Source organism: Passer montanus, unplaced genomic scaffold (assembly GCF_014805655.1).
Source record: "Passer montanus isolate IOZ18808 unplaced genomic scaffold, ASM1480565v1 scaffold28, whole genome shotgun sequence".
Lineage (NCBI taxonomy): Eukaryota > Metazoa > Chordata > Aves > Passeriformes > Passeridae > Passer > Passer montanus.
The window spans coordinates 5,773,831-5,786,700 of NW_024367483.1; the positions used below are offsets into that span (position 1 = coordinate 5,773,831).

At 35.1% G+C, this 12,870-nt stretch overlaps 1 protein-coding gene across 6 annotated transcripts in view; it reads left to right on the top strand.

Moving 5' to 3' along the window:
• Nucleotides 1-12,870, top strand: part of GBE1 (1,4-alpha-glucan branching enzyme 1) — a 137,585-nt gene that overhangs the window by 94,607 nt on the left and 30,108 nt on the right. For all 6 annotated transcript variants that reach the window (XM_039713236.1, XM_039713235.1, XM_039713238.1 and 3 more), the window contains one exon: nucleotides 194-365. In XM_039713236.1, the coding sequence (XP_039569170.1) occupies nucleotides 194-365 (172 nt within the window). The remainder of the gene's footprint in view (nucleotides 1-193; nucleotides 366-12,870) is intronic.

The following is a 12,870-nucleotide window of genomic DNA, read 5'->3' on the forward strand; positions in this document are numbered from 1 at the left end:
GATCAGAATGTAGGGTCACCATGACCTGATGATGATTGGCAGTTTCCTTCAGGAAGAGGCACTGGATCATGCAAAGATCTTGCAAGTCCTCCCCCCATGATACAGACCCCCTGTTTTTAAAAAAAAATCAAAACCTAGAAACACTTCTATTATACCCAAGGATTTTCTTCAGTGTCTTTCTGAACTGTTCTAGGCCCTGGTTGGTGATAAGACCCTGGCCTTTCGCCTGATGGATGCAGAGATGTACACAAACATGAGTGTGCTCATGCCTCTGACGCCAATTATTGATCGTGGGATACAGCTTCATAAAATGATTCGTCTCATTACTCATGCACTCGGAGGAGAGAGCTATCTGAACTTCATGGGTAAGTAATCTCAGGAAAAGTCTCTCATTTTCTCATCTACAGAACGCGTGGCGGGGAAATAAAATGATCTGACATCGTCTTATATCCACAGTATTTATCACAGTGCTGAAATTTGGAGCATAAATGCTTTTATAGATTTATTACAAAAGGTAATATGCATTGTTTTTCTGTCTGTAAGATGTATGGTAAGGCAAGAAAATAAAATCAAGATGGTTTCTAAGTGTATGAGAAATAACTTTTACAACTCAGACTAGTATTTTAATTGTAGTTTTGTAAATTTGTCAGGTGGTGAGCTGTGGCTCATGCAGCTGAGTTGTATTTTGTCTTTATTCTTTTACTCGCTTTAATTTTGTAGGGTAACAATGAATTTACTAAAGATAGCTCTGTGCTTATTTCAGTTATTAATTGTCAGGAAGTAGTCTGGAATCAGTTGACCTATTTCATTGCTTCTTTGTGCTTAATGAGGTAGGCAAGGACAAATCACAGACACAGGAGGTACATTCTGTTATCAAAGCACAGAAATTGTAAGAGTTAGTGGTACTTTCTTCTGGTCCATCAACTGTAACATAAAACTGTTGAGTTACTTCCTGAGCACAGTCGCTACAAGGAAGTTCAATTGTTAGTCCAATTTAATCAGCAAGTTACGGTTTAATGAAGTCATCTTAAAAGTTGAATATCTTAGCTTTATGGAAAATTTGAAAGCTATTTATGCTGTCCCTTCTTTCCCACATTATTTAACTTCGTTGCAAAATAGTTCTTACTTTTCAGTAAAAATTTTGTAATGTTAGTCTGACAAGTTCTGCGTAACATTTGTGATAGTCTCCTGGGGAACAAAAGTACTGAAAGCCTGTTACAAAATCACCATCTGATTTTCTGATAATGTAACACTTGAAAATTATAGAAATTTTAGCTTAGCACTGTTTTCTACTTTTGTGTTAAATATTTTGTTATATAAAGTTTAACAGGACTGTTGGATGTATATTGCCCTTCTTCCATAATGGTATATTGAACATCATATTTTCTGATTAAAAACCTGGAGAACATAAGACAATGGTGACACTGGATTTAAGTTTACCTATACTGGTACATATTCTCTTTCTTTGTATTAGGAGAAAACTCAGAAAATACTGTGCTGATTTTCTTAAAAATAATTGGAGCAATTTTGGTACAGAACAAACTAACTCACCATATGCAATACTAGTAAAACTATTATTTCCAAGAAAATGCAGGTTGTTTGCTTCACTCTTGAGAAAAAAAAAGAAAAAGTGTTAATGAAATAAATATTTATGAAGTGTGCAATCAGGCATCAAAATGTTCAAGGTGTATGTTTCCATTCAAACTAGTGATACTGTAATAGTTAAGGAAACAGGTGTTTACTGAATACTCCAGCTAAACTGCAGGTGTCTTTGGCCTAGATTGACTTAGTAAGATTAGAAATATAATCAGTAATGCAATGTGGCATGTTAAATCTAGTGTGTCAATGCTGGCTGATTGAGCAATTAATATTGGGTATCTCTGAGTACTGCAAATGGTTCGGTAACTACATTATAGTTTGCTATGTATAAAAGGTGGAAAGATTGTAGTAACTGTTGGAGGAGAAAACATATAAATTCAGAATGCTGGCAGTCCTGTGGACTTAAAATGCATGTTGCAACATGCTATCTAATTAAGCAAATACAGTGACAAATGAGTTCTTTAACTTGCAGGTTTGTGTGAATGCCAAACGTAAGAAAGAGAAGCCTCCTGTAGGGTGAGGGAAGGAGTGGAAGGAAATCTTCTTTCCACAGTGCCTGGAGAAGGCATTCTAGGTGCCTCTCTGTGCTTCCCTAGGTCCTTCCATTAAGAATGTTGTACTTTCTGTCTCTGAAAACCCAGCAAAGAAACAACCTGTTTTCTGAATGCTTTGCTCACGTTAAGGAGAAAGAAACCTCATCTAAAAAATGTTGTGTCAGGAGTGAAAATCTGTATTCTCAATTATATCCTGGAATTCCTCTTTGAAGTTCTGGAATAATATTTAATTACACTTGTGTTGGAGCATCGTTGGGCTCTATATATGCAAGCAGATTCCTGCTGACAGAAGTTTGTGCATCAAACACTGATTGTGGCTTTCTCTCATCTTTCTCACTTTTCACGCTGGATGGTTCTCTGTCCTTCTCACATGTATCTCTAAGAAACCACTGCAAAAATACTGAAAGTTGTAATTCTTATTTTTCATGTTTCTGGATGTTTAATTTTCACTGGAGACTTTTATTTTTCTTTCCACTTGCTTATATCCTACTATTGGCAATGAGTGTTGTATGCAAACTTAAATGTGAATAGGAAAGTTCTGTCATTTCAGTCAATTGGTTCCCTTGTAACAAAAACCTTTGGAAGCATTCTTTCCTCCAGTCTATGTTTTGATTTTATGAGCAGCTTTCCAGGTGATCTCTCAGGCTCCGTGTGTGCATCTGGCATGGAAGACTTAACCTAGGAAAGGAGAAACTCCATATGCTTGGCTGAAAATGGGAATAACAATGATAAATGTCCTGCAGTAGTGAATGCACTCTCTGGAAGGCCAGTTTGTTTCATAGTAATAGTAAAAAAGTAGCAATTGTTTTGAAACTTTTGCTGTGTCTAAATTTTCTTCTTTCAGAGCAGGAAGAGAGCAACAATCCCGATGTAGCTGTAGTTTGTGCAGCTCAGCTCCTGTTTTAGACAGATTTTAATACTGAGGCAGGCCAGTTATGAGTGAGGAGGTGACACAGAATTTTAGGAAGTCACAAAAATTCCAAGTTCTTCTGCACAATGCTTTAGTTGGAAGCACATGTGCTTCTTAAGAGGTTTCTTTCTTTACTAATTTTCTACGAAGGTTTTCACATAGACAATGCACATTTGAATGTCTGAACTTTAATGACACTTACAGGCTCAAGCAGTTACGTGTGTATATTAAATAGTGAAACTAGTCTTTTTAATTGTAAATAATAAGAAAAAACCTCCCTCTCCCTGCTCAAGTGTTCTTGTTTGTAGTTAGAGTGATACTGAAATACCATACACATCTAATTAACTTAAAACCAGAAAGTATATGCAAAAATATTTAGGGCCATAGATCTCTGCCCTCCCTAATATCAGGATTTTAGGCTCAAGCAGTTACAATGTGTGTATATTAAATAGTGAAAGTAGTCTTTTTGATTGTAAATAATAAGAAAAAAACCCTCCCTCTCCCTGCTCAAGTGTTCTTGTTTGTAGTTAGAGTGATACTGAAATACCATACACATCTAATTAACTTAAAACCAGAAAGTATATGCAAAAATATTTAGGGCCATAGATCTCTGCCCTCCCTAATATCAGGATTTGAAAACAAATCCAAAATAAAAAAATGGTATCTGACTAAAATTCTTAATTGTCAGTTTTAGTCCCCTACAAAATAACAAAAGGGCATGAGATTGAGCATAATTCCTCAAGCACTAAACAAGGACTAATAGAAGTTGTTGTAAGACTTGTAGAGTATTACAGGAATCTTCTGATCTCAGCCTGAAAATGAAGCAATCACTGTTGTTACCCAGCAATGTTTAATTTCAGTGTAAATAAAGACTCACGCAATTTCTTCAAAATAATATTTGAACTTAGCACTATAAAACGGTTGTCTCTACATCCTTGCATTTTCTTTTTGCTTCATTTTTCATTCTGCTGCTGAAGACAAGCTGTAGACAACAGTAATTGTTGTTCTTTAAATGTTCCTTTTGTATTTTTCGTGTTCACTGCATGTGCCTTGCACTTAGGGAAAGCCTGCAAGACCTGTGAAAAAGCTGTGCCAGTTCTTCAGTGGACTTGTTTCCATGGTCTCTCCTTATCTCGCAAGATACATCTGTGTCTCTAGATTTAGACAAGTGAGGGTAGTTGTTTTGTTGCCCAGAATACACATACCCAAAGGGCCTTAAATAGTATTTTGGGTCCTTGAGATCCTTCATAGCAAAAATACTAACTGTTTTATGCCCCTACAGGGTCTTGCTTTTCATCATGCTAACAATCATTTCCTGGGTTCCTTTTTTTTTATTTGAAATTGGCTTAAGCTCAAATCCATTGATTTAAATGGAGATTAGTTGCTACATGAACACCTAGCTATTTTTCATGATTCTCCCATAGTAAAACAACTCTTAATTAAGACTCCAGAGACCAAGTTTCACTCCCTGAAAAACAATTTTTGAGACTATATAAATGTATATAGTTAAAAAGTTATTTGAAGTAATTAGAACATTTTTTTGCTATCATGAGCATTGACTGATAGTGTTACTGTTTGGGTTGACATTCACTTGTTTCACTACTATCTAATTTGTGTGTTAAGTTGCCTTTTTTCTACTTTTTACTTCATTTACACAGCAGTTTTATCCACCTTCTCTAGTCTTAGGGGTTTTTTTGCCAAAAAACCAAAAGAGTTTCTCATGATAAGACCTTGTTCTTTCTTTGCCCTTAAAAGTAAAATGCTATGCATCATCATCTTGGAGTATTTTAGAGAGAGAAATTTAGATATTTTTTCAGAAATTTACTTTTAAATTAAGGAATTTCATAACAGCAGGCTCTTGAAAAAATATAGACAAACAAGAAAAGGAATGGTACAAAAACTGTATCAGTAGCACCAATATCAGTGTGAGAAAAGTGTGTACCATTTTCTTTAATAATATTAATTAGAAGCATGAAATAAAAATGGTGCAGCATAACTGACAATATAAATAGGAATGTTGCTTTAAGCAGAATCTGAAATACTATTTTTATTGCTATCTATTCTAGATGAAAAAGAAATTATATCAAGAATAATATTTAGCTTAAACCTAAGGGAGTTTGGTTCCCTTTGGCATGTTGCATTTTAACACTTTTTTTCCTGTTCATTTTCTTATGCATCTTAGATCTGTGCACTGGTTACAGTGTGTCTTTTTTGACCATTATCTAAAAAGTGGCCTTGGGAGAGCATATGCTCTTTAAACTCACTCACTTCAGTCAGCTCCTCTGGATAAGCAACCTTGAAGTGCTCACTTGGTACAGGCTGCAGCTTTAGGAGAGGTAGTTTGAAGTCATCCTTCTTAATATGCTTGCCTAGGATAGGTGACAAATGTGCTGCCAGTTCCAGCAGGTGCTTTAATTCCATGGCAGCCTGACAATTATGTTAAATTTAAAGTAGAAAGCAAGGGTGTAATCTGAAATCTCACCTACAGTTTCTCAGAGATTTAGTGATAGGCCACCTCCAACCTTGTAGCATAATACCCCATATGCAACCCCACTCACAACTTGGGTTGGGCAGTGGCAGTGGGAAGAATCCACATTTATGTATTAGGCTTCATAGGTCACTTCGACAGTCTCTTCTGCAAGGTCTAGAGGTGCAAACTGTTAATATTTATTCATTTAGAGTTGATTGAAGCAAGCTTCATTTCTACACTTGCTCAAAACACATTAGAGTGACTGGGAGAAAAACAATTAAAGAGAGAGATGGTCTCATAATTCAAAACTAAATGACACACAGACCAGTCTTAACCCACCTCTCTTCACAAATTATGTTCCAATATTAGGAATCTGTTTTGGGGGTTGACTGTACATCCTCCTTGAAAGTGTAGGGAATAAAGCACTATACATGTGTGTATGTTATTTAAATACATAAATGAAATTGTTAGAAGCAGCAATCTATATGTGGTGATGCATCCATGTCCACACAATGACCTCTCAAGGCAAAAACCTTGAAACAGAAACTTTCACAGTCAGCAGCATCCTCAGAACTGCTTGAGAAGAAACAGTTGCTGCAGCTGTATTCATGTGGAGTGAAATCCAGGTAGGATTTTCCAGGATTGTAGAAGGAATAGTCTTAATTGAGGTAGCTAGCATGAGTGGCAGTTTGTTTTTCTCTCAGAGTAGTGCTGATGTTTTCTTAGTTTGTACCTACCTCTGCTGGGTATTGGCTATGACTGCATTACCAGTTGAGAAGATTTTTTGGTATATCAAGGCATTCTGACATTCTGCATCAGTTAAAAGGTGTTGGGTGGTTTTGGTTTTTTAAGGATGGGACTGCTATTTTTCAAGTTTTATTTATTTTATTTATAATTGTGCTTAGTAGCATCATGTAATCATGGGATACTGTTGTTGAAACTTCTGCTAGTGTCTCAAACTTTGCTCCTAGGGCTCCATCTGTTGCCTTGCATATTGTATGGTTTGTAAAGCTCACTGTTCAGACTTGTGACATCTCCACTATCAATGTGTGAGTTCATGCAGCCTTGTCTGCAAATATAAGACTTGATGTGATGTGAGGGCTTGCTAAAGAATAATAAACCAAGTTGTAAAATAAATCTCTAAGTTATAAGAGTTCTATTTCTGTTTGTATGACAGCCTCCATTTTTCCTTTATTGTTGTTTTGAGGAACATAGCAATAGGCCTCTATACATTATAATTTTATATAACTCTACACTATATATTATAACTGTACTATGTACTATACCTTTCAGCACAGGTTTTTTGAGGAATTTCTTTTTTTAATTCTTCAAAAATGTTATTTATTACAGAAATTATGACAAACTCATATCATTATAATAAGCCTTTTTCAAACCTGGATTTCTCACTCTACAGGACATGGCTGTTATTCTCTCCTGCCATAATTGTTTGTTATTTTTCTCTCCACAGCTATAAGATTCAGAATTTCTTTGCAATAAATTATAATCAAACTATATACACATGACATTGATTAGTTTTACTTATCTATCTTTTATGGAAAAAATAATTAAAGATAGATCCAAAGACTAAAGTATATTTCTTTCCATTCTCTTCACCTTAAGTTCAAGTAAGTTTAAAATCAACAGATTTACCTTACTTTTAGATTTTATTGCTTTCTTAATTCAGAATGTAAGCACCATTGTAAAAGCTCTGTCTTGAAAACATCTTAAATTTCTGAGAAGTTGTGCATTTAAACATACAGTTTTGTACATAAGAATCTGTTTTGATTAAACATCCAATATTGTCCAAAATTAAGCTTTGAGTAAAAGACAGAATATTTTTGCCAGGTAGTATCAAACTATGCTAAGTTTTTAAAACTATAATATATAGAAACATTTTTATATGTACATATGCAAATTTTTCTAGCTACATTTGTGTAAACATTACTTTGCATATGATTCATTGTTTAAGCAATTAAACATAGCCATCTTACACTTCCTTTGAGGTTAACTTTGATTCAAACAAAATGCTTTGAATGCCTTCTGTTTATATACACTTGAAGTGCTTTAAACTGTTACATATTACAGTGACTTAAAAATTTCATAAAGCTTGATTCAGTCTATGAACAATTGTTACTCATTAGTGCTTCAGAAGAGCCTTCACATTGTAAGGTATGTTAAATGCCTTTTTGAGATTATTTTCTGCTTCTAGTGCTCTGTGTCCCTGGTTGAAAGACACAATGCAAAACTGAAGGGAAATTAAAAATATTTTCAGATTTTCAAGTAAATATTAAGTTGATCTATGGCTAAAAGTGAAGTCCAGTATTCAGGTCTCCATTATAATTTACATTTTAAGAGAGAATAAACTTTTTGGGGGGTGGGGAGTTTTCTCTCTGTTGTACCTTCTACAGTAAGTTCATGTAATAAGATACGGTTTTCACCCAGAACTTGGCCTCTGCCATGTCACAGAACAGACTAGTAAAGTTGATTTCTGAGTTTATTAGTGTCACTAAAGAAATGCTTACTGTAGGAGATCATTCATTTCCTGAATGCTAGGTGTCTACAGAAGTGGTGTGCCTGTTAAAAACTAAATAAATGCAAGAACTTTGTGTTCTAAGAGCAGGAAAAAAGGGTAAGCATACCCACTCAAGCAGGGGTAAATGTGATGTGGATGTTACAGCTTTTTTCTTTTCTCCCTACTACTCATTGTGTTACATGCAATTTTGATGATGATAATTTGTCAGTGCTTGTTTTAAGTCACTTATTTCTGAAACCCCCAATGCTGAAAGGAAGCAGCAGCAGCTTCTTACCACACCCAGCTGTGTTTTACTTCTACTTTTTGCAGTCTGTCTGTACTCACTAGTCTGGAAAGGGCTGAGAGATAAATGGAACTATTTTCTCCAAAGCCATCTACCAAAGAGCAAAAAATGTCTTCCTGATTATACTTCCTAGGTTGGCTTTTAAAGAGGTAGAGAGAGGTGAGCCAAATAAAGTAATTTAGTAACATCAGGCTCTAGTGAGCTGGTGTAGGAGCATGCAGAGAGGTCTGGTAATCTCAAGCCTACCTTTGGTGGCACATTTCTCTTTCTCAGACTGGTTTCTCTGGGCAATGAAGAGCCAAACAGAATTAAACCCCATGTGTTACTCAGGAAGGAGTTTGTTGGTTTGAGACATGACTGCACAGGACACATTTTCTATTTGGAAATTCTGTCATATTAGATCCTTAGGCATAGATTGCAATTTGGATTTTAATGCATGCAGTTGAGGTAATTTATAATGATTTCATCTCAGTAGTGTCATTAATTCCCCAAATCAATGTAGCTTAAGCTGAGATAACACTTTGTGATGACATTGGAATAAAAAAGATGTCTTTCTTTGTTCAAGAGCTTATTTTTACAAGATGTTATTAGCTTAGAATCTTCTCATTGTCCTAATTTTGTGAGGCCATTAATCCAACACACAGAGAGGAATTTGCTAGAATTAGAATTTGAACAACATTGTTGTTTTCATATTTAACATTGTAGTTAAATTTGCATTGATTTTCAAGATACAAGGTATTTTCTGTTTTTCCTGAGAAGTTGTAAGGTCTGCAGAGCAAAGCATATTAGCAGGAGAACATCTTCTTATAAATGTTCACCTGTTCTTTCTTGAGTGTCTTTTGAGATCTTCAATTTGAAATTCTGTCGAATTGTAGAATGTTTTAGGTGGGAAGGGAAACAACCAAAAGATATCTTAAATGTCATCAATGCCAACAATTCTTCTGTGGGGTAAGACACTTTCCACTAGACCAGGTTGCTCAGAGCCCCATCGAACCTGGCCTTGGACAATTACAGGGATGGGGCATCCACAGCTTCTCTGGGCAACTTCTCCATTCTCTCACCACCTGCACAGCAAAAAAATGTCTTTTGTGCTGTCTGATCTAAATACTGGTGGAATTTGTAGTGGAGTAAATTAGAAAGGGAGTTTGTCAATACAATAAAATTACTATAAAATTACTTCTAGCTAAACCAAAAATTAATTTTGTTGGAGGGAAATTTTTGAGGGGGTTTTGTTGGTTTGTTTTTGTTTTTATTTTGTTTTTTTTCTTTTCCAAATAGTACTGGTACCTTTTGAGCTGGGAGGCCTTGTTGAATATAAACAATTTCTGTCTTAATGTACTACATTAAAGTGCAGGAGTTTTGTTGGTTTGTTTTGTTTTTTTTGGGTTTTTTTTTTTTGGGTTTTTTGTTGTTGTTGTTTTTTGTTTTAGTTTTTGTTTTTTTCCAAATAGTACTGGTACATTTTGAGCTGGGAGGCCTTGTTGAATATATTGTTGAATATAAACAATTTCTGTCTTAATGTACTACATTAAAGTGCAGGGCAGGAGGAGTAACAGGACAAGTAGCTAACATCTCAAGGAGAACAGGATTATTCACAAAGACAAAAGTACTAGTGCAGTATTTTTACAGCCAGAAGCTTAGAACTTTTACTCAGTTAGGAGAAGTATTCAGATCTTTTTGTGAAATTGAGAGCAATTCCTGCAAGCAAGGTATTTTCATAGAATATCTTCTCAAGTGGCATTTCTAGAGAGATTATTTAAAAGCAATCTAGTAATCCACTTACTCTTGATTTAAGAGTCAATCTGTAGGCTATGAAACAGCTCCCTTAAGCCTCTCATAGTTTTTTTTAATCCAGCTAACTGTTAGTACAAAGTACTACAGGAAAGGCTGGATCATCTGCGTGGCTGTATTATAGGTGAGCTCTTTTTCAGCTTAAGCTCACAACCTTTATCTTTAAAATGGAGAAGTGTATGGTCTTATTTGAAAATATTAATGGGGGAAAAAAGCATATCTGATAGAACACATTAACATGTTTTAGCATACACTGATGGACTGACAGCAGCTTTTCCATAATTTATCTTGATCTCTTAAAACAAACAAAGAACTTGGCTCGAGCTGAGCTGTTCTTGTTTGTTTATTTTCATGACTGGTTATTTGTTATAGCTCCTAGTGGCTGCCACCATTTTAGCAAGCCATGAATTGTGCTGAATATTCCTTGAAGGGAAAAGTGCAGGAGTCTGAACATGGGTGGACTTCCATAACTCACATTTTTCTTTCTTCTGGGCTAACATAGTCCAAGTAGTATTTATTTATAGACACCAAAATACTATGTGAATGTATATTCTATTTTCCATAAGTCTTCACTTGTGTTACTATGCTTTTTTATCCTTATGTTCTATTTAACTGTACTTAAAGAGCTTTTACATATTTCTTCTTTGATATGTGAATAGTTAATTCTTTAAAACTCTGTATTTTTTCAATACATTTGGTTTAGCCGAAGAAAAGAAAGCTCAGAGGTGACCGTATCACTCTCCATAACCACCTGAGAGGAGGTTGTAGCCGGGTGGGGGTTCGTCTCTTCTGCCAGGTAACAAGTGATAGTATAAGAACAAATGCTGTCAAGTTACACCACTGAAAATTTGGATTGAGTATTAAGAAATTTCTTTACTGAAAGGGTGGTCAGACACAGGAACAGGCTGCCCAGGGAAGTGGTGGAGTCACCATCCCTGGAGGTGTTCATCAGATGTGGCTCTGAGAGATGCGGTTTAGTGGGGGACTTAGCAGACAACCATAATTATTCTATGACTGTTCAAAGCCCACAGGCTGATAAGCATGCTGGAGTATTGACATATTCATTTCTATAGACGTAAAGAAAACTTGCCTTATTTGTGCGAATTTTATCAGTATGTAAAATTTATTGTTCTGTTTGAGAGAAAAAAGAAAGAAAACAGAAAGAAGAATCAATATTGCACTAAGCTTGTTATAGCCTTCCTGCTTTCCTACTTATGGGTTGGAAAGGTGTGTCCTAATTAAATATGGAGCAGGGAGTGTCTTCATTTAAAATAGTTTTCATTTTGTGGAGCTCAGTCTAGACATAATTTAAGTTTTCAGAGAAATTATCCAAATTCCTTTTTGTATTTACTAGTTGCCTTTACATTTGTAGGCCAGAAAGACTGTGGTTTTAGTTTATTCCCTACATGGAAGGCTCATTGGTTTGTACACTGCACATAATACAGAACTAAATCCATTGCTTGCCTCTGGAAACTGAAATACAGGAAGAGGCTTGTAGAAATTAATAAAATTTATCTTAATAAAGGTGCTGTGCACATGTCATATTCTCTCAGTAATTTTTGATTTGTGTTTTTTTTCATTTCCCAGTTAATAAAGAGATGATGTGATCCATGTCTGAGATACTGTGAGGCTGGGCTCAGAGACATGAGAAGTTTTTACCAGGCTCCTGTTAGGGCCCTTTCTCTATTCTTCCCTCCTGCTGTTACCATGATGTAGCAGGCTTTCAAAGGATATGTTGTTTTCTGACAATAAAATGTTCCCATTAACACCTAAATAAGAAAACAAGCATTGAAATAAGCTACCACCATAATGTGGCCGTGTAAAGGAATGAAATGGAACAAAACAAAATGAGTAATGACATTGGCAAATATTTTTTTGCAGATAAAGGCGTAATTTTACTTGTTTCAGAGGATTCTTCTCCCCTTTTTTTTTAAGTGATCCATGTAAAGCATTTATCATTTGAGCAAGTTTATTTTTTTTTTAAAGAAACAATCCCCAAAGGAATGAAAAATCATTACTGAGAAATTTCATATGTCCAATTCAAAATGTCTTTGTGCAAGTAATCTCTAATGGTTTCTTGTCTGTGTTTTGTGTTTTGCTTTTGTTATTTTGAATTTGCATGCAGCATTGCTGGAGGGGGAAAGGAGAAATCATCTTAGTGTTTGTACATATTTGGCTTTCCTCAAACAGTTGTAACAACACTTTTCAGACATGGAAGCAGATTGGAGTTTTTTTATAAGATCAAAGTTTACTTTTTCCCTTGACTAAGAAGTTTTGTCTTAGAGGCAGAAAAAGCATTATGTGCAGTATATTTTCATTTTGGCCCCTAAAAAAGCTGTATCTCTTCTTTGTGTACAGTGCAATGACAGCATGAAATGTAGTACTTTAAATGCATTCATATTTCAGTAAATTGAAACACTATTTTTGGAAATAATATTTTAAAAAATGAATGTGTGCATACAGAATTTATTCCAGCAGTTATGTGAAACTTTGGGGTAGGGAAAGAAGCAATTCATCTGAACATAACTTTTTGGTAAAATGTTGATCAAGGAAGAAGTTAGAGGTGTCTATCTAAATGAAATTGCTTTTCTTATTTCAAAACTGAAAAACAAATTAAAATTTTATCGTGATTTGAGTAGCCATAATGTAATCTGGGAATAATTTCTGCTCTTACTCTCATTTATCAGTCTAAATTTGTTTTCTGTCCATTAACTCGGTGTCACAAGAAAA